The 20,702-nt window shown below is 35.5% G+C and overlaps 5 protein-coding genes across 6 annotated transcripts; 3 read left to right on the top strand and 2 right to left on the bottom strand.

The window, feature by feature from the left end:
* Positions 1–307: 307 nt before the first annotated feature.
* LOC21404674 (homeobox-leucine zipper protein HAT3) lies at positions 308–2,888 on the top strand. The gene is made up of 4 exons (XM_010091001.2): positions 308–597; positions 1,054–1,394; positions 1,516–1,595; positions 2,140–2,888. Exons 1-4 carry the CDS (start codon positions 363–365, stop codon positions 2,483–2,485), a joined length of 1,002 nt encoding a protein of 333 aa, XP_010089303.1. The 5' UTR covers positions 308–362; the 3' UTR covers positions 2,486–2,888.
* Positions 2,889–6,127: 3,239 nt separating this feature from the next.
* Positions 6,128–8,172, bottom strand: LOC21404673 (actin-related protein 2/3 complex subunit 5A). Its single transcript, XM_010091000.2, has 4 exons — positions 7,962–8,172; positions 7,795–7,867; positions 7,614–7,714; positions 6,128–6,684 (listed from the first exon to the last, which is right to left on the bottom strand). The coding sequence occupies exons 1-4, from the start codon at positions 8,057–8,059 to the stop codon at positions 6,549–6,551; spliced, it is 408 nt and encodes a 135-aa protein (XP_010089302.1). The 5' UTR covers positions 8,060–8,172; the 3' UTR covers positions 6,128–6,548.
* Positions 8,173–9,078: 906 nt separating this feature from the next.
* Positions 9,079–11,426, top strand: LOC112095355. The gene has a single exon (XM_024177166.1). It carries the CDS (start codon positions 9,195–9,197, stop codon positions 11,157–11,159), a length of 1,965 nt encoding a protein of 654 aa, XP_024032934.1. The 5' UTR covers positions 9,079–9,194; the 3' UTR covers positions 11,160–11,426.
* A 1,046-nt stretch (positions 11,427–12,472) lies between these two features.
* Positions 12,473–14,899, top strand: LOC21404672 (peptidyl-prolyl cis-trans isomerase FKBP20-2, chloroplastic). Its single transcript, XM_024177190.1, has 7 exons — positions 12,473–12,635; positions 13,045–13,147; positions 13,280–13,494; positions 13,602–13,711; positions 14,098–14,206; positions 14,290–14,366; positions 14,601–14,899. Exons 1-7 carry the CDS (start codon positions 12,590–12,592, stop codon positions 14,718–14,720), a joined length of 780 nt encoding a protein of 259 aa, XP_024032958.1. The 5' UTR covers positions 12,473–12,589; the 3' UTR covers positions 14,721–14,899.
* Positions 14,900–16,137: 1,238 nt separating this feature from the next.
* On the bottom strand, positions 16,138–19,812 carry LOC21404671 (cationic amino acid transporter 9, chloroplastic). 2 transcript variants are annotated; one of them, XM_010090998.2, is made up of 8 exons: positions 19,463–19,811; positions 18,220–18,632; positions 17,950–18,126; positions 17,601–17,825; positions 17,335–17,511; positions 16,815–17,042; positions 16,569–16,658; positions 16,138–16,475 (listed from the first exon to the last, which is right to left on the bottom strand). In XM_010090998.2, exons 1-8 carry the CDS (start codon positions 19,740–19,742, stop codon positions 16,332–16,334), a joined length of 1,734 nt encoding a protein of 577 aa, XP_010089300.1. In that variant the 5' UTR covers positions 19,743–19,811; the 3' UTR covers positions 16,138–16,331. The 2 variants fall into 2 exon arrangements, with proteins under 2 accessions (XP_010089300.1, XP_024032825.1); XM_024177057.1 differs by having other exon boundaries at positions 16,393–16,475; positions 16,952–17,042; positions 19,463–19,812.
* Positions 19,813–20,702: the final 890 nt, after the last annotated feature.

Raw genomic sequence — 20,702 nt, 5'->3', positions numbered from 1 at the left:
GGCTAAAAGCTAAAAGTCTAATAAGAAGAGGTTGGGGGGCTAACGTGGGGCTAATCGAGCCAATAGCTTCCGTCTCTGACACAATGGTCATGATTAAATCTATACCCTCTTCTGTTTCTGTTTCTGTGCGTTTTTTGCTCTCTCTCTCTCTACTTTCTCTCTCTCTGTATCTTCTATATATATAGTCCCATCATCCTTTACTGTACTGCATAGACAAAAAGTCTCTCTCTCTCTCTCTGTGCCAAACCTAAAGCTAGCCTATTTTCCTTTCTTTCTTTCTTTCCCTGATCAAGAACAACCCCAGAAAGGGAAAAAGGGGAGAGTTTTTTCTTTTCTTTCTGGGGTGTTTGGTTTTGGAGAAAATGGGTGAGAAAGATGATGATGGGTTGGGGTTGGGGTTGAGTTTGAGCTTGGGAATATTTGGTGGAACTACAACAACAGCAACAACTCACACTACTACTCATCAACCGGGTTCTTCTTCTTCTTCTTCTCTCAAGTTTAATCTCATGCAAAAGCCTTCTTCTTCTTCCATGCAATATCAACAAAAGACTACTAATACCACCGCCACTCCTTGGAATGAAATCTTTCAGCTTTCTGGTAAGTCCTTCTTACTTTCTTTTTATCATTAAAACGAACTTTCAGATTTTGAAAATGCAAGTTTTGGAATGAGTACTTATTGGAAATGATTATATATATATGAGAGAAAGCTTCTTGTTTTTAGCATTATATTTCCAAAAGCTTTCACATTTTCCTCATCATGGAGTGAAAACAAACGTAAAAATAGTAGAAGCAAAGAAAAATAGATCTCAGTATTAGATCTGTGATTTTTTTCATTTTTTGAAAAAAAAAAGTTTTTATTTTTTGCTGTTTTAAAACTCATTTGCACACGTAGAAGAACTTGTTTTGTAACGCCAAACAAACCAAAACAAGCAAGCGTGGGAACTCCAGCTCCAAGCTGATCATAATCATTGTGCACTTCCGAAAATGGACAAACCTTAGTCCTTTATTCACAAGACTGCCATTCCAATACGAAAACTCCTTTTTTGCCCTCAGATCGGAACTCCGACGGCAGGTCGTTCCTCCGGGGGCTCGACGTGAACCTGACACCCTCGTTTGCGGCGGCGGCGGCGGCGGATTACGATGAGGAAAACGGCGTGTCGTCTCCGAACAGCACGATATCGAGCATAAGCGGGAAGAAGAGCGAGAGAGAGGCACCGGGAGGAGAGGAGGCCGAGGAGGGAGACAGAGACTCCTGCTCTCGCGGCGGCGGAGGAAGTGATGACGAAGACGGCGGAAATGGCGGCGGCGACGCCTCCAGAAAGAAGCTCCGCCTCACCAAGGACCAGTCTCTCATCCTTGAAGAAACTTTCAAGGAGCACAACACTCTCAACCCGGTACGTTTTGTGTTATTATTGTCTTTTGATAGGGTATTTTGGTCTTTTTGCATGGTTGGCAGTCTGGTAAATATGTGGTTGATTGAGGGGTGGTTTTGGGATGAATTGATTGTGTGTGCAGAAGCAAAAGCTGGCGTTGGCTAAGGAACTGAACCTGCGGCCAAGACAAGTGGAGGTGTGGTTTCAGAACAGGAGGGCAAGGTGAGATATTCCCTGACTCACTCAAGGGTATATTTGTCAAATTGTATTAAATGCTTTTATTTTCATTTTCTTAAAAATCTCTCCCCCTGTTTACTGTCACAATTTTCATGGGTTGGCATTGAATGAGTTTGGGAAAAATCTGGTTGTTTCTCATCAATGTTGTTTTTTTCAACTGCTGTTGTAATTATGAAAAGCAATAAATGTGACATGGATAGTGAATTAGGAAACGATTGGTTTATAAATTTAGAATTATTATTCAGAATTATTTTTATTTTATGTATTTTTTATTTTTATGTATTTTTTATGTAAAAAAAATATTATAACGAATTACGAATCATGATTCAAATCATGACACGAATTCTTTTTCCAAACGCCTCCTTAATAACTCACCAAATTTGACACAGTTTGCATGTAACATGTTATTGGTGTGTGTCTTTAACTATTATTATTTTGCTACTTGTATTTGGATTGACTTTAGGGACTAAAATATGATTTTTTTTTTTTTTTTTTTTTTTGCAATAATGAATTACTTTTACTTGTGCAGGACTAAATTGAAGCAGACAGAAGTGGACTGTGAGTATCTAAAGAGGTGCTGTGAGAATCTGACTGAAGAGAACAGGAGGCTGCAAAAGGAAGTGCAAGAGCTTAGAGCATTAAAGTTGTCCCCACAGCTCTACATGCACATGAGCCCTCCCACCACCCTCACAATGTGCCCTTCATGTGAGCGTGTGGCGGCCTCGTCGTCGTTGTCCTCTACTGCTGCTGCCGCTCCAAACGGTTCAAACCGGCAGCCCGCCGTTCCCAGCATCCCACGGCCTGTGCCCATTAACCCGTGGGCCGCATTGCCAATCCCACACCGGCCGTTGGATACACCTGCCTCTAGGTCCTAAAATATGGTGGTGGATTAACATTATCGTGTTGAAAGCATAAGTAGAGTTTTCAGAGTAGAGATTTAATGGGAAAAGGAATGGTTAATTATTATTATTTTTTTCAAGGGGGTGTGATTTTGTTAATATTGAAGCCTTGATTTAGTTTTGGGCTTTTCTAATGTTAGTGGAGGGTTTGTACTTACGATGGCAAGCAGGATAATTACAAGTGTAACGAAGAGAGACTGAATCAATATCCTTTTTTATATTTGTACTACTCGTGATTCTGTCTGAAAAATAGCATTGACGATTAATACATTATTGGGGTTCCATTTAAGAATGCAATAATTGTGGTCCAAGCAGTCCTTATTTTGTGGATTATGATGGGGCAAATGTTGTCATTGGTTCTTGAAAATCTTCTCTCACCATCAACGGTCTCTATTTTTCTTTAGTTATTATCATAACTAGTTGTCTCTTATTTTGTATGCTATATGATATGAAATATATTGAATTTGTTCCACCACAAATTGAGTAATACGGATTGGATAGAGTTCCCTCATCTTGACATCCAAGCACAAATTCCTAGGCGCTTAAGCCTCGGAATGCAAAATGAGCGAAGTATTCCAATTGCATTTGCTTTAAACTTTAATTTTAAAGCATTAAGGTTTAAAGGCTCGTTTAATTCGCTAATTTGAGTTGAGATGTAATTTTATGTAAGAGTTTTTTACTGTAGCAAAAAAGTTAGATGTAATTGTATTTAAGAATCTTTAATTTTAAAGCATTAAGGTTTAAAGGCTCGTTTAATTCGCTAATTTAAGTTGAAATGTAATTTTATGTAAGAGTTTTTTACTGTAGTAAAAAAGTTAGATGTAATTGTATTTAAGAACTTTTTACTGTAGTAAAATTCGAATCAGTGAAATGAACGGGACCTAAATTGTAGTTCAAACTGTGAACCAGAGGAGCATAAGAGAGTCTTGCTCACTTCCAAACTCTGCGGGGTGAGTTCAGCCACCACCTCCGAACCTGAGATCTATGAGCATACTGAACAAGCTCCAGTCCCTCTAAGCCTCTTCAGACCATTAAAAACGAGTGCAAATATCATATCCCACATTAATACAATAACCCCACATTAACACATTATTGGGATTGTAATTAAGGAAGCAATAATTGTTGGTTATCCACATGGTTTGTTGAACCGGCATTGTTACAGGTAATCTGGGGTCTTATTGAGTTACGCCACGGGCTTTTGTCTCACAAAGAGTGAAGCAAGTAGGTTCTGCATGGCATGCTTAGTAGGAAACAATGCCTGTGAGAGAAAGCATAGCTGTCTTAATAATTTGTATTTAATGCGCTCAAAATCTATGGGGGAATGTGTAGGACATAATGGAACTATAAGGAGTATGGTCCCATATCAATGATGTTCTTTTGCTTCACAGTTTTTGATATTCCCTGCAACAATTCATAACTTTATCAGATAAAAAGAAAAGGATTTGAAGTTCAAAAGATATGATAGAGAGTAAAAGACAATGGCCGTGTATTTTCTGTCAAAAATTGGAAGTTTGTTTTCTTTCCTCTGGATTCTACAGCTAATAATAATGATAGCAGCCTCGAGACTGAGAATCCAGACAAAACTATTTGCATTTCTCCATGAAATATCAGCAATTTGTTATTGTCTCTTTGTGGTTCTTGGATAACTGAATCCATCCAGTTTCTGAATACAGCTTTGAAGACTCGGACCAACTAAAACTCCTCTACAAAACTCCCTTTAATCACAATGATAAATGAAATCAGAAAAAGCAGGGGACCCCAAATCTGTTTCTGTATCCATACACATGAAAAATGATTTTTTACTACAACTTTTATATGTGTAGCAGTGTATTAAAAAACTTTTACATAGCATATTCCGACTAAATTTATGTACGTTGATGTGTCACTAATGATGATAAATAACAATAATTCTTTAACATCTAGAAATTTAAAATTATTAGTTTAGTTGGTTTATTTTATGATATTCGGAGATTTTTAAAAATATTAGATCTCATTAAGTAATTTTATTTGTTTTTTTTATTTAAGTGCACCTATATATTTTTAGTTGATTTGAAAGTATCTTACAATTGTTTATCTAAGATGAAATCTGGTAAATACAGATAGTGAAATTTATATGAAGGTTATCAGTTTATCTTCCTAAGCTTGAGGTGGCAAAGTTATTTTTTAAGAATAGGATATATCTCCACGCTGAAGCTCACCTTAGTTAGTATCCTTATGCCACGTTAATCTTGTGTGAAGTGCTATTTTATTTTGTTTTTAGTGCACGTCTTGTTGCCTATATGAAGTATGGTTTTAGTCAATTTTAACATTAGTCATAGTAGAAAAGGAATAGAGAAAAATAGAAAAGTGAGAATGGGAAAGAAAAAGAAAGAGAAATAAGAAGAGAGAGATAGAGAGAGAGAAAAGGAAAAGAAAAATAGAGAGGGAGTTCTATTTATCTTCTTAAGTAAGTAAAGGTAAGTGTATTTATATATATACTTTTATGAGATTTTAAAAGTATTTTCTGAGTATAATGTGAAATTTTGTGCTTATTATGAATTGATTGATATATGATAATAGCCAAATTCATAGAGATTCTAAGATATGAGCCACATCAAAGGGGTTTTAATAACACAAGACCAATGTTATATAAGAGGACCTTAAATGTTTGAGATAAGTGTTTTGAAAGTAAAAATTATTTATAATTTACTTACTGCGCCATCGCTTATATAGTTCTCGTGATGCATGTAAGTTTGATAATTAAGAATTCTAATTGACCGAACAAGAATGGTCCACAGTCCCATGACAAGTTTGAAGATTGTAATCTTAGAAACTCTATTCGAGGATTATTTCTGTAATAGATATTATTTTTTCCATTTTGAAGTTTTATGTATTCTAATTAAACTTATATTTTTTTTGTGTTAGTGAGGTTGTTAACTGCTAACTTGGGAGGGGCGTTACAAATTGATAGTCTATAAAACCTTAAAGGAAAAAAATGAGAAAGAAAAACACAATAAATATATATATATATATATAAGTAGCAGTGTATTAAAACTTTTACGTAGCATAATCAGACTCAATTTATATATGTTGACGTATCATCAAATAACAATACTTAATAGTCTAGAAACCTTATGGGAAAAAATGAGAAAAAAGAAACCCTTAATTTACAATGGATACCAGTTTATTGATTGGAAAACCCAAATGTTAGCAGTGAGGAAAAGAAATTGGATTTTTACGCTGGAGTATGAAAAAAATATATTTCAATGTAGAGTGAAAAAATGCTCATAAATAATCTTTAAAACCGTTATTTACCTTTTTTTAAAACCAAATACAACATCTAGACGTGCATTATGAAAGTAAAAAGCTTCAAAAGGGGAAAAAAAATCCTTTGCATTTGATTGAGCAAACGAGCGAAAAATAAAGATTAAAAAATAATCTTGATAAATACTTTTTAAAAATATATAAATCATATTTTTTATTATTTATTTTTAATTTATAATATTTTTAATAAAATAATTACATTAATAAAAAAATTTAATAAAAAACTAAGAAATAAAAATTTAAACTCATCCAGTATTAAAAGTAAATACTTTATTTTTTGAAGATTTTTTTAGAGCCTCGATAAATGTGTGGCAAGTGTTCCTTTCGGGTCCATTAAAAAGCTCTGGTAAATTACTCTTTGTCCACTGCTCTTGCATGACCAAACAGCAGAAAATAAAATAGATGCCCTCCTTTTTCTTTTTGATTTTCTTTTTTACCCCCTTCTAGAATCTACACAAAGTGGTGATGTTGTTTGAACTTGGTATTACATCTTTTTCTCCTAAACTTAAAATCTATTACAAGCCATCCTCCCAAATTAATGGGATAGAAGAGAAACCAAGAGACAATTTCTCAGAGAAGTTCTGAATCAGAATTTCTGGAATAAAGGTACAGAATTCTGGACACACCTCCAAGAACGTCAATGTAGTTTGACATGATTTCTTAGAGAACAGCAATAATTCGATTCATTACCACGCCATAATCTTTCTAAGGCCATTCCTTGTCAAAGAGATGAAAATCAAACTGTATTTACAGTGTCTGCAAGGGAACGGAGTATGCATCCCAGACCAGCTCTCTCTGTCAGTTTTTCATGAATCCTCAGGCACTGGTCGCACGTGGGGCGATCGCCCGTCGATAATCCTCTATACAAGTACCTTCAATGGTTGCAGTCACAAATTGTTAGAATTTATGAAACACCATCATGTTGACAAGAGAAAAAGAATGCCAAAAAAATGAAAGGTCATTTCTTGGTGAAAGGAGCAAAGTAGCTAGAATGAAACATTACGATGATGTTTGGTTCATGAATTCAGAACTATAATTCAGAATTATTCTCGGTTTACGTGTATTTTTTTATCATGACACGGATCCTTGCTCCAAACGCACCCTACAAGTTTTGTTTGGCTTTTCAAACGTTATGAGCCAGTAACATATTCCAAACTAAAATATTTATTTTCATGTTCTATTTTGCTGTTTATTCCCAAATTTTGTTTTCAAACATCCGTTTAGCAAGCCGATATTGCATTTTGCAAGAATGCAAACAATTGTTTCACAAATATACAAGCTTAAACTCGATCAAAGTTTTACGGCATAATGCAACCTAATAAGTATAAACTGAATCCAAATCATACAAACTATAGAGTAAAGAAATAAATAATAAGCTCTAACTCCTAAGATGCTGAGACATAAATTAATCTGATGTCCTGGGATAAATTGTTTACAAAAAGCAAAAAAATGGACTTCCAAAAGGGTAAACTCATTCTAACGTTTTACAATATGCTTCTTAATCATGAATTTTGATAGCCTTAAGCCTGTTTGACAAAGCTTTTGATTATATTTGTAAATTGTAGACATTACAAGAAAAATAGAAATTATAGCTTTTTAGTCAGTATGTGAAACGACAAAAATAAAATTTAGGTTTACTAATAAACAATAAAAATGTTAAGATAAAGTTTATAGAATCTTAATTTAAGTATTTGCAACTTAACTTTAGCATTGCTGAATAAGATGCTGAGGCAATATCTATAGCAATAATAAGAGTTCCAAAAAATTTAAGAAGTTTAAGAAAAGGAAAGATTTTATTTACTTCATAAGGATGTCATAGTACTCTGGATCAAGAGAAGAAAACATGCCATCCACATCCTTTATCGCCATTAGAGCTCTATGCACCACAATCCAGTTCGCAGACTGCAAATTCAACTTCAATTTTTCCTCTATGTTTGGGAAATTTTCTCGGAAAACTTACAGAAGGCAAGAAGAACACTCACCTTGCAGCGCTCGTCTCGAGTGTTGGGAGGCGATCCTTCAAGAGCGGTTTTTAGAGCTTCGACTGGCTTAGACCTGTTACGGACATGAAATTCGAAGCTTTAGGATTTTCTCCGGAGAATTTAACAACAAAAAGAGAGAGAGAGAGAGAGAGAATTTGGAACATTACTGTTTGAGAAGGCTTTCGATCTTCCTAGATTTGTGCTCGATTCTCGTGATTATGGCTTCAGCATTGTCCGCTTCCACAAACGCATCTGTTCCTGCCATTTTTCTTTCAATCTTCTATCTCCCTTTCTTCCTAGGGATTTTCTTATGTGACTGGTCGTCCGGGAAAGCATTTTCCCGAGAAAGTGAGGGGCTTGAGGATTTCGGCTAACAAGCGGCGTCGTTTCAGCTTTATTGGGTTATAGCCCGCCTAGAGCCTATAGTTGAAGGGCTTTATTGGCTGGCCTGGTCGTTCCAATGGGCCCAAAATCAAGGATATACGTATATAGGTATTATTACACAAAAGCCCTTCAACTATGAACTTTATCTCAAGATGTCCCTAAGTTCTTAAAGGTAATTATTACATCCCTCTGACGTTCAAAAAATCTTTTCCGTCAAAATTCATTTTTTTTTTTATAATGTTCGTTTGTAGTCCGTCGAAATCCATTTATAAAACTAAAGAAAATGTAAAATATTTCACATTCAAATGGATTAATAAAGATAAAGGCGAGAAAATTACTCTATATAAGGTGAAATTCTCATTTTAAAATCTAATTAATTGTATGAAAAATAGTTATTGAAAAAACAACAGGTAAAATTTTAATGGTAGAATTATTATTTTTTTAATAACTAATCTTTTTTGTAGACATATTATTAAAATTTAGTATCCATATTAGGTATTTCGTTAAGGAAAAAAACTAAGAGCATCGTTACTAATATAAAGTTTTCATGGATAAAATAAAGATTTTATATCTATATCAACCATTCCGTTCTAAAAAATACTTGAATATAATTGATGCGCAATTAAAAAAAAAATATCATGTGTGCTTATTCCATCAGTATTTATTTATAGACGAATTTGGACGAAGAGATCTTTTGAATGCCTTTATTAATGAACGAGGTGCAATTACTATTTCTGGAAATTTGTGGGCATGTTTAGATACAATACACAATTTAGGGGGACATAATGAATTAGTCATAGAATAAATAAAAAAAGACAGGGGCATTAACGTCATTTGGCAGAAACGGTCATAATGAATTATCCCCACTTTTAAAATCAACACACACTTTTTCAACTCTCTCTCTCTCTCTCTCTCTCTTCATTTTTCCTTCGCTTCAAAGTCTTCCTTGCTTCACCCACACCATTTCCGTTTCACACAAAACCACCCAAAGCTCACTAACCCACCAAGCTTCATCAATGGCGGAACCAAATTCAGGCCCTTACAGAAAACCCCATCTCTCGTTTCCACCAGATCCTCTTCAACAACACGCCATGAAGAACCCACTCGCTAAGTCCAAGTCCTGCTCGTACTTCCTCTTCAAAGCTCTCTTCTTTTCCATGTTTCTCGTTCTAGTTCCTCTTTTCCCTTCCCAAGCTCCCGAATTCATCAGCCAATCCATAATCACCAAGCTTTGGGAGCTCATTCACCTTCTCTTCATCGGCATTGCCGTCTCCTATGGCTTGTTTTGCCGACGAAATGTTGACGATCAGGTGAGCTTTGACACTACTGCCCATTCAAAATTTGATAATTTGCAGCATGATATGTCTAGAATGTTTCATTTTTCTTCGATTTCGGAAGATGTGTATGAAGGAAATCTGTGTTTTGATGCTCAGTTTCACCTGGGTCAGCCTAGAATTGATCTTAATTCTTATGTTAGTGAAAATGGTGTTCAAAATTCATGTGGGTATGGTGAGAAAAGTGGTGTTCAAGGTGGAAATTTGAACCCCAATATTTCCATGAGCGGAAATGATTTTGGGAATTCATGCGGGTATGGTGAAAAAAGTGTTGTTCAAGCTTGGAATGCTCAGTACTTTCAGGGTGAGTCAATGGTGGTAGTGGCTGAGCCAAATTGTGGTGTTGGAGAGTTGAATGAACCTAGATCAGTAGTTGATTACAAGCCTTTAGGATTGCCTGTGAGGAGTTTGAGATCAAGGATAAGAAATGGGGAAACTGTGGAAGTTTTTAGTGGGAATGATGAGACTAGTTTTGGTTCTGTGGATGAGAAGTTTGGTGATGTTGAGAGTAGGAATGAGAATTTTGGTGATTTGGGTCCTCGGAATTTGGAGGAGAAGTTTGATGAAGCTTTTGTTGCATCGCCTTCTCCAATTTCATGGCATTCGAGATCTGGTAGGAGGAGGGAAACGAGAGAAAAACTCAGTGCTGTTTATCGCCCTTCTTTGCATTTCAGGCCACTCTCGGTTGATGAAACTCAGTTTGAGTCAATGAGAACGCCGTCATTGCGATCCACAGTGTCTTTCTCGTCTAATGCCAGTTCCATGTCTTCCTCACAAGGAGATGATTCTCCCTCACATTCTGTTGCCTCCGAAGTAATGAGCTCGAAATTGGAAGATGAGGGCAAGACAACGAGTTCTCGAGCATCGTCTTCTGGTTCTTCAGGCTCAACATCACCACAAATGAAACCGGATGTGAGGAAAGCCAAGAGTTACCAAGAAGGATCTTCTGCTTCAAGTTCACCATCCCCGCCAAAACCAATTGATGACAAAGTCTCGACCGGTGCATTGCACATGAGGGGACATAGTTTTGGTTCTTTATACGAAAATGATCTGAGAGGCGCAAAAGATTACTTGAAGGAAGTGAGAGAGAGCAGAAGAGAGGATATCTTGGATAGAAAAGAGCCCGGTCCAAGTACTTTGAATTTGGAAAAGAAACCAAAATCAACCAGCCTTAGAAAAGCTTCATTAAGGGGAAAATCAGTTAGAACTGTTAGATCTAGTAGACTAACAACCGTAGAGACTAAAAATCGTGAAGAGAAGCAGGGAAACCGAATTGATGAACATGTTCAAACAACATTTTCGAGAAACGAAGAGGTTGATGGTGTGGTAAATGGGAGCAGTAAGCAGAACTTTGATACACTTCCTGAGTATCAGAAGAAAGAGATGCAAGAGTTTTCTGAGAATGCTTCCGCAAAGAGTGAAGAACACGCGGATAATGAGACCGAGAAGTTTCAGTTAAGCTCGGCCGAAGATGCTGACGCTGAATACATCGGCAATGCAACACCTGCAGCACCAGAGTACACTAGTGAGGTTGATAAGAAGGCTGGTGAGTTTATAGCCAAATTTAGAGAACAGATCAGGCTACAAAAAGTGGCTTCAATGGAAAGATCAAGAGGTCTACGATTAAGTGGCAACTATTTTAGGTGACATACTGATATACAAGTTTAAGATGGACTATTATAGGTGATTGATGATTGATATCTACTTTGTCATCATCTTCTCCCTTTTATTGTGTTGTTTTACTTAGCTTAATTATTTATGTGATTTATCGTTTCTATATTTGATTGGAAATTCAAGACATCGCAACTCTTTGGGAAAGCATTTGTCAAGTCTTCAAATTTTTGTGTGGTTACTGTAAAATGCTTCCACTTATGTTACCTCACTGTTTTTTAGATGATAATATGTTTGTTTCAAATAGCCTACTTCTACTTCCCAAATATGTTGTATATTTAGCAGTTTCTTTTCTTCTTGGATGAATATGCAAAACCCATTTAAGTTTTCTTTTCCCCTGGTGAAGAAGCTAAAATTAGAATTTTAGGACTTCACAACTGGTGTTCTAATTAATCAATTACCTTTCTTTTCTTCCTCTTCTTCAGTGACCAAAATATGCAGAAAGAGTTCTGGTTCTCAAATTCTTTGCAAGTAGATCACGTTTAGAAACCATATTGTTTCTTGCCAAAATTGAACTTGTACCGTCAATTGTTTTACTCTTTTTTTTTTTTTTGGGTTGAATACTGTCATTTGTTTTACTTGCCAATGAGTACTATATGATGAAGCAAACCAGAAAAAAGTAGAAGAAGAATAAAGCAAAATGAGGCCGATAACTTTGAGTGCTAGGTTCGCAAAAGCTCAATTGCAGTGCTATTATTATGTAATCCACTAAGGCGAAGTGCATTGTTTGGTTCACCTAAAAGGATTTGAAACTGAAAAATGCACAAACAAAAGCCACTTTATTGATAACTTGAAATGTTGGTGTGGGACAAATATGGCCATTAGCATTACATTAATGGAGGTTACAAATGGATCCGAATCCTTCAAGTACAAAATTTCTTTTAAATTCCTTCCCTTAATTGGTTAGATTTGGAAAAACTTACATGATCATTACAATTTACCCTTGCTAAATAACATGGGAAATCACATAATTTTTTTCAACTAACCAAATAAAGAGAGAGATTTGAAGTAAATTTTAAATTTATAGAATTTTCGTAATTCCCATATACATATATATAAGGGTATAATAGTAAGAAATGGGCAAAACAAGGAGTTTTTGATAATTAAAAAAAAAAAGAACTATGCATATACTATAGTGTCATCCTCTCAGGGATATTCGTGAATTGTGAAAACATTTAGGCCCATAAATGATATTTACAACAAAGAGTAGGGACTTGTTTGATATTTCAATATTTTTAGAGAACTGAAAAGATAAGCTCACACTGACCAACTAACTGGGAACGCGCTAAAGTATCATCATTCACGTCCTGTCTGTCTCTCTCTACTTATTTGTTCTTCCGCTGGATTAACATTACAACGTAGATGGTGGAAGAAGCTTAGAAGTATCTCCAAACAAAGCCATAGTGATGGTTTTCACGAGTTTCTCTTCTACACCCAACACATCTTTTCCCCGTAAGTCAGTTCTCTTGTACATTGTTTTGTGGGAATTGCTTTTACTGGACAAACTTTTTTCAATTCATGGGTATTACTAAAATTCACATCTTTTTGCCTTATCCCTCAAACCCAGATATTTTCTTAGCATTTCACAATGTTTAATTTTTAAGTTTTTGTGAACAGCGATTTCCATGACTTCTCAAAAATTATTAAGTGATAATTAAAAAAACTAAAAAAATAAAAAAATAAAAACCGATGTGGTTGCAGGCAAAATGAAGAAAGTTAGGAAATTTAGTGGATTTTTAAACACATGGGCTTAATTTATTTACTTTAAAGATTAAAGCTTTCTTCCTCCTTTTTCATTCACATATAACTATAATTGTGTTGCGCTTTCCTTTATTAATCCCTTTTTTTTTTAAATCTTCAGTGGCAGGCCCAACTATTTCAGTTCCTCCAAGGCTAAGAAATCACTTTACTCCGAGCAGGCAAATAAAGTGTTGCTGCTCAAGTCACAACTTGAAAGATCACAGGTTATACTTTCATCAATTGATTGAAAGATTTGATAAATGTGGGTAAATATGATGTTATGAGAGTTTGTCTTTTTTTTTTTTTTTTTTTTTTTTGGCTGAGTTGTTTATAAAGGAATTTGCTTTCCATATCAGAACACAGAATGGCGAAATGCTACATTGTGATGAGAAATTGAGGAGGAGGCTTATCCTTTTCGTTTCGCTCACCACGAGCTTGTTTCCATCTCTATCTTCATCTGCCAAGACAAAGGTTAAAAATCCTTATGATGAGAGACGGTTATTAGAACAAAACAAGAGGAGACAGAGAGAAAACAACGTACCTGAAGACTTTCCCAATTTTATTAGAGAAGGTTTGTTTATGGCGCTACTATAAAAGAAACCATATCATAGTCTTAAACGACAATTTTAGTCCTCTTTTAGTTCTATGGAATCAGTACTGATGTAGAGCATGCGTCAGGTTTTGAGGTTAAGGTAGTAACGCCAGAGAGCTATGTCAAATGTGATTCGGGACTTATATACCGGGATTTCGAAGTTGGTAAAGGTGATTGCCCAAAGGCTGGTCAACAGGTTTTTCTTTCATTGTCTTCACAAGCTATTGTTTCATTTGCTGAAAATTACGATGAATTTCACATTCTGTTTCGGATTACAAGAAATGGAACATATGTACTAACTTATGCATAGTAGAGATGTTGGGTTAAGATGGAAATCTTAAGTATACGGCCTCGTTCACTTCGCGGATTCGATTTTTCAATTCGAGTTGAGATTTGACATTTCTTGAGAACTTTTAACTGTAGCAGAAAAAGTTAGATGTGACATTTTCTGAGAGCTTTTAACTGTAGAAACCTAAAACTGAAAACTCGAATCGGTGAAATGAACAGGGCTTACATGTCTCGGAAAGACTTTTTTTAGGAGTTAGGACTCTCAGCTACTCATGATTTGAGGTCTCTCTCTAGGTGACCTTCCATTATGTTGGGTACAATGAGTCGGGGCGTCGAATCGACAGCACGTACTTTCAGGGCGCTCCTGCCAGAATTCGCATGGGCACTAATGCATTGGTTCCAGGTGAAGAGACAGTAACTCTAGATGTTCTAATGCTCTGTGTGTGTGTGTACTGAAAATACTAAGATGGAGAATTCCATATGCAGGATTTGAGGAAGGAATAAAAGACATGAAAGCTGGGGGCAAGAGAAGAATAATCATTCCGCCGGAACTTGGACCACCGGTAAGTTTCACATCGCTTGTGGGATGTTGCTTTTCCTTTTAAGGTCAATTGACACTTCCTGCGTTTTGAATTTGCATTTTGTGACTGTCTATGTACTGATTGCAAGGCCTTCTCTGCATGTTCTAAGTCTGAAATTTTACTCAAGTGAATTTGGATGAAAACTTTGTAGTTCTTTTTATGAGCCTTTTGCCTTGAGTTTGCTTGTTTTGATGATAGACTCTTGTTTCCAAACAGGTTGGACCTTCCACCTTTTTCAGCTCAAAACAATTTGAAGTTTTTGATGTGGAACTGGTCAGTATTCAGGACTGTAAACGGAGGACAATCGGGTTCTACTCCGATTTTGTGTGTGAATGATAATGGTTTTCTTTGCAGAATTTTGTTTCCAGAGAAATCTAAAGTCTGAAAGAAAATGAAGAATTCACATTGGTGACTAAAAAAAAAAAAGTTCTATCTAGCACCATTTTGAAAGTTCACCGTAAAGACGATGATTGTTTTGAATCATGTCAGTCAATAGAATCAAGAATAGGTTATTATATAGGTTGTGTTTGGAATTGGTTTCAAAATAATTTTGTTTTCTGTATAAAAATGGAAATGAAAACGTTTTCATTTTCATTTTCATTTTGGAATTATTTCTGAAAATGCGTTTAGTACTTTTATTTAGAGATTGATTTCAATTTTAAGAAAAATTGAAATTGCGTTTGGTGGTTTAATTTTTTATTTCAGTTTTTTTAAATTGTCAAAGTTAGAATTTAGTTGCAACACTTGTCATCAAGCTAGAAAAATGCCAAACCACCTACATATTAACTAAGGACTCAGCCACTAACCACCGTTTAACACCAATTTTTTTACTCCTCAGCAGCTTATGACCAGAAAAAAAAAATCTCTACTCAAACTTCTTCTCCTCTCTCCAAAGTAGAAGACATAAGAGTAAGGGTTTGAGCTAGAAAATTCGGACCTAAGAGAAACCTCCTAGAAAATTGATTTTTCTTGACAAATTCTAAGTTTAAACCCAAATGTAAGAGGCCAACTTGTACAACAGTCAAGGTAAGGTGTTCTTCTTGTATTAGAAGGGTTTTTTCATGCTTTTGATGAATTTTTTATGGGTCATGTGTTTATGGGCTGATTAGAGATGTCTTTGTAAAAATGCGACAACCTTAGAACGGATAAGATGAGGGGTTGTCTCAGATCGGAGAAGAGCGGAGTCGAGGGAGATCAGAGACTTCGGACAAGAGAGAGGGTCGAGGAAACAGAAGAAGAATGGGAAGAGGAAAATGAAGGACACGGCAGAAAATGGAAAACGACGGGGAAAGAGGCGGAGGCCGGCGAAAGAGGCGGAGTGAGAGGCGATGAGAGATTGGGGAAGGTTCTGAGAACTTTTAGAAGAATGGGAAGAGGAAGAAGACACGGTAGAAAATGAGAAGGAAAATGAAAATGGAGAAAATGAAAACAGTTTTTTTTGCGTTTTCAAATTCTTCAGAAAACAACAAAAACGTTTTTGTTTTTGTTTTTTCAAACATTTTACACCAAACATGTTTTTCACCCGCGTTTCAATTTTTAGCTTCGAAAAACGTAAAAAATGAAAACGAAAACAGAAACAAACAAGGCTATAGTGTTATTTGCTAACTTAAACACCAAAAATAGAGACAAGACGATTTATGATGCACATGTCTCAAAAAGCAATGTATTACAGTTGGTAGAAAGCAGTTTTTTTATTGGATTTTTCAGGGTACGCGTTTCTTTTATTGTACGTGGTTTTATGAATGACATAATATAGTCTAATAAAGTGATATTTATTCTGCCATTACAGACTAAAATATCAGTACAGGTGAATGCTAAGACTAATAATGGTCTAATAAGGTGATATTTATTCTGCCATTACAGACTAAAATATCAATACAGGTGAATGCTAAGACTACTAATGCTATTGCAGGGCAACAACCCACAGCGCAGGCCAGTCCTAAACAATTATCGAGTTTCTTCTCCGGGTGCCCTGTAGTAAATTACTGTCTCTTGTGACTTTGGATCAGCATGATATTGCCCATAAAATGCATAAACACCTATCGTAATAATGCCAAGGACGATAAATCTGATCCATGCTTCATAATGTAACTGCAAAGGAAAAACTAGATTATTAGTTATTCGCTTTAATTTTCTTTTATCTGATAATATGCTGGTTTAGGCAAATTCTAAAATCCAACCAACCTGAGCGAATAGGAACATGTTGAAGAAAATGCAAACGGCCGGCACAAGAGGAACCCCAGGACAAGAGAACCCTGGTGTATCTCCATATACCTGAGGAAAAACGGTGCATGACGTTACATATAATGGCTGATCTACGGACTGATTACCCCCCAGCAACTAAGCTAATAAGCTTGCTACCTAGAAGAGGAGCAAGTGCAAATTGCAAGCAGTAAAAGGAGCAACCAAAGAGTACAGATCATCACGTACTTGGTGGAAATACAGAGCAATGCAAGCAAGTACGGCCACAACTAAGGCTAATAGCAGGAAAACAATCGAAATGTTCACACGGTAGTAAAGTCCAGAAACGAAACCCCCGAGGGCAACCATGAAAAGGCAGATGATACCTTCCCTCCAGGATGAGGAAGATATTTGACTTGATGTCTTATCCTTCCAGCGAAGAGACAGAACACATGCTGCAACAACAGAGTAGCCAGTCTGAAACGAGCCAGGGTATACGGTGAGATCATGGTACGTTTCCAAGTGAGCAAAAGTACTTGGCAAACTAGATAAGACAGCCGGAAATGTTATCTGGGTTACTACTTAATACTGCATTTTATTCAGCTTACTAACGGGTTAGACACCAATGTGATTGGTGATTGCACAAAATGCAAGCTAATCGCTCAAGAAATGAACAACTTATAACGTATAGCACATTGATAATTGATTCAACACCCTCAACATACAACCAAAAAAAATAAAAAAATAAATAAGTTGCAAAATGACTTACCAATGACCCAACAGAAAGTATATGTGATAGCACAGTCACATTAAAGAGCCCCGCTAGTACTCCAGCAACAATTCCAACCCAGATCTGAGAATTAATTGGAGTGTGTCTTCTCGGGTGTACTCTGGCAAATATTGAAGGTAGTAAGCCGTCTCTTCCAAGGCCAAGGTATAACCGAGACTGACCATTAGAAACATCAAGTCATTCATGCTCGCATATGCTACGCGATGAAGAGGTGACAATCATATTGTAAGTCTGAGATAATTCACCTGAACATAGAGACCGACTAGAAGAGTTGTTGTAAGTCCGGCAACAGCACCTATGCTGATTAGGACAGAAACATATTTTAAACCCTTGGATGTAAAAGCTTCACTTAGTGGAGCATCTTCACCGAGCAAATTGTAAGGCACCATTCCAGTAATCACCAAGCAGACACCGATATATAATGCTATACATACCAGAAGGCTACCAATTATGCCTATTGGTAGATCTCGCTGAAACATCACAAGTTCAAAACAAACAAGAAAAAAAAGAAGTCAGCAAATAACTTTAAAATAATATTATGGTTGGAAATTCACACTAGTATGGCACTCCTGTTAGAAAAGACAATTAGTGTACCTGTGGTCTCTTTGACTCCTCAGCTGAATTTGCAACTGCATCAAATCCAACGTATGCGAAGAATACTACAGTTGCTCCTGTTAGTATTTCTTTAAAACCATTTGGGGCAAAGGGAGACCAATTTGAAGTATCAACCTCAAAAGCCCCAACAAGGATGACGACAATAACTAGAATAACCTGCAACAGAAATTTCTCTTCCCATATAACAACAATTATAATTCATGCAAACATATATTCAACTTCAAAAACAAAAAAAGATGTAAGGAGCACCTTTAACGCAGTCATGAATGAGTTTACAGCAGATGATTCTCTGACACCCCAACAAAGAATTATAGTCAGAAGTACAAGTAGAATCGGAGCTAGTATGTTGATGGATAAAACCCCACCAAAGAACTCTTCACCCCCATGGCCAATCCAGTTTGGAATGTTATCTTTAAAAAAAGGAAAGAGTTCTAGAATGGTAACTACATAGCTTGCTAGGCTACGGGCTATACTGGCTGCTCCAATATGGTAGTCGAGCATTATTTGAGTAAAGACAAGAAAAGCAGTGAGCTCATTGAAAGATGAATAAGCATACAAATATGATCCCCCGACAACGGCAGGAAAACGAGAAGCTAGCTCAGCAAAACACAGTGCATTTAGCACACATGATAGTCCAGCTAGTATGAAGCTAATTGTGACTCCTGCATATTTAATAAGAGTTTGGGATTAAACTACCGAAATAGAAAAGATCATGAAGGTAGACGACAGATGTTATAATCTGCTAAGATGATCCTTTTAATCAACTTCATAAGTAAAGAAACAAGTTTCGTAAATAAAGTAAAAAACCAAAACATTGTAATCCAATTTGGTAGTATGAAGCTAATTTTAACTCCTCCATACTAATAACCAATTCGGACCTAAGCTACAGAAACATAACCGAACATGTCAGGTGCATCACAAATTTTCTAATCTACCGAGATCATTCATTTAATCAACTACCTCAGCAAAGATGCAAGTTTTTTACAATTAGCAAAAAAATAGTAAATTTAGGGTTCAGCTTATGAAGCGGAATCCGACATTTTTAGGTCCGCACTGCACAACAAATGTTCCAACTCCAACCTAACAAGATCATTTCTTTAATCAACTTCATCATCAAAGAAACAAGTTTAGTTAAAGCAAGACGTAATAATCCAATTTGAATATATTCGGCTACAATTTTGCGATAATAAGAACTGATCGAATAATTAGAGCTCAAAAGCAATAATTGGAGATCTAATTAGTGATTATACTAGAAATCCCTGAGCTGCAAGAAGCTCTCGGCAGAAACTTTTGACTAAGATTTATCATTTTGAACATCAAAAGCTCAAAAGAAAAGCAAAAATCAGCTCATAACTCATGATTTGCAATGAATAACAAATTTAGCCCCAAGATTGATCATTTTTGCGTCCTCATGACTGAAGATTTGCACTAATTACAAAAGTTTCACCTAAGAAAGAAAACAAAAAAGCAAATTTATTGAGAAGAGACGGACCGGGACCGGCGTCGCGAGCGACGGTGCCGGTAACGACGAAGATGCCGGCGCCGATGGAGGCGCCGATGCCGATGAGGATGAGATCAAACATGCCGAGGCGGCGGACGAGGCCATCGCCCGAGTTTGTACGGACGGAGACCTCGGAGGGAGAGTGGAGGGGCTTGACTCTCAGAGCCGACGACAAAAAATGAGAGAAAAACGACGACGACGACGACGACGAAGAAGACGGTGAGTAGTTAGTCCGAGATTTCTGGTTCTGGTCTCCACCTCCTGTTCCCATTCCTATGCTGTTTTCGTTACGACTATTCCGTTTGTAAGGATTTTTGTTGAATTTCAAGTAATCCCCCTTTTTTTATAAAAAATTTCTACTGTAAAACCTGAAAAAAAAAATGCAGTATTATTCTATTAATGAAAGTTTATTGAGGTGAAAAAAAAATTGTTTTGATAAAATAGACGTGAGGTTTTTTAATTATTTCTAACATAAAAAATTGTTTATATTTATTTATTCAACTAATTTGTTTTTTGCACACTAATTGCTTTATTACATTTTGTTTTGTTATATATGCACACTAATAATGTGCACGTGAAACAAGCACGTTAGTTAATTAAAAAAATCGTTATATGTGAGACGCGACAACAATAGATAATTGTGAAAATGATGGTATGCTAAATGCTATTGAATATAGGGGTAATGATATAGATTTTAAAAACTGAAAAAAGAAGCAACTGTTATAAAAAGCAGTTGAATGTTTAATAAACTATAATTACAGTAGCTATGCTGATTTTAAAATCAATGTAATAGCGTTTGGTAAATTATGAGGTTAAATTACTGTAGATAGTTAAAAATTATGACTATATTATATTATACTATAATATAATATATATAATTACAATATAATATATATTTATGATTATATTTAATATAATACAAAAAACTATTATTATATAATATATTATATAATTATGATATATAATATAATAATATTATTAAAATAATAACTCAAATAATTAAAAATTAGGATGGTATTATATTATACTATAATATAATACAATACAACTATTATTAAATAACATATTACGTAATTATGATATAGAATATAATAATATTATTAAAATGGTTAATCTAATTACAATATTATAAAACATATTATAATATTACATAAGAAATATGAATATTTCCGTTATAATATAATTAAAAATTACAAATATATCATATTATAATATATTATATTATATAATC

The sequence above is a fragment of the Morus notabilis genome, unplaced genomic scaffold (assembly GCF_000414095.1).
Source record: "Morus notabilis unplaced genomic scaffold, ASM41409v2 Scaffold1009, whole genome shotgun sequence".
NCBI classification, from domain to species: Eukaryota; Viridiplantae; Streptophyta; class Magnoliopsida; order Rosales; family Moraceae; genus Morus; species Morus notabilis.
The sequence above is the reverse complement of the archived record's forward strand: the minus strand, read 5'-3'. Positions and strand labels throughout refer to the sequence as shown.

Excerpts from the sequence above, each read along its gene's own strand:
- LOC21404674 (XM_010091001.2), top strand. The coding sequence starts at position 363 with ATGGGTGAGAAAGATGATGATGGGTTGGGGTTGGGGTTGAGTTTGAGC. Across the intron at positions 598-1,053 it reads TGAAATCTTTCAGCTTTCTG|ATCGGAACTCCGACGGCAGG; the intron begins GTAAGTCCTTCT and ends TTTTGCCCTCAG. Across the intron at positions 1,596-2,139 it reads TTTCAGAACAGGAGGGCAAG|GACTAAATTGAAGCAGACAG; the intron begins GTGAGATATTCC and ends TTACTTGTGCAG.
- LOC21404673 (XM_010091000.2), bottom strand. The coding sequence starts at position 8,059 with ATGGCAGGAACAGATGCGTTTGTGGAAGCGGACAATGCTGAAGCCATA. Across the intron at positions 7,715-7,794 it reads CTCGAGACGAGCGCTGCAAG|TCTGCGAACTGGATTGTGGT; the intron begins GTGAGTGTTCTT and ends TTGAATTTGCAG. Across the intron at positions 6,685-7,613 it reads TACTATGACATCCTTATGAA|GTACTTGTATAGAGGATTAT; the intron begins GTAAATAAAATC and ends CAACCATTGAAG.
- LOC112095355 (XM_024177166.1), top strand. The coding sequence starts at position 9,195 with ATGGCGGAACCAAATTCAGGCCCTTACAGAAAACCCCATCTCTCGTTT.
- LOC21404672 (XM_024177190.1), top strand. The coding sequence starts at position 12,590 with ATGGTTTTCACGAGTTTCTCTTCTACACCCAACACATCTTTTCCCC. Across the intron at positions 13,712-14,097 it reads GCCCAAAGGCTGGTCAACAG|GTGACCTTCCATTATGTTGG; the intron begins GTTTTTCTTTCA and ends GTCTCTCTCTAG. Across the intron at positions 14,207-14,289 it reads CACTAATGCATTGGTTCCAG|GATTTGAGGAAGGAATAAAA; the intron begins GTGAAGAGACAG and ends TTCCATATGCAG.
- LOC21404671 (XM_010090998.2), bottom strand. The coding sequence starts at position 19,742 with ATGGGAACAGGAGGTGGAGACCAGAACCAGAAATCTCGGACTAACTAC. Across the intron at positions 16,659-16,814 it reads TTGCTCTGTATTTCCACCAA|GTATATGGAGATACACCAGG; the intron begins GTACGTGATGAT and ends GTTTTTCCTCAG. Across the intron at positions 16,476-16,568 it reads ACATGTTCCTATTCGCTCAG|TTACATTATGAAGCATGGAT; the intron begins GTTGGTTGGATT and ends TTTCCTTTGCAG.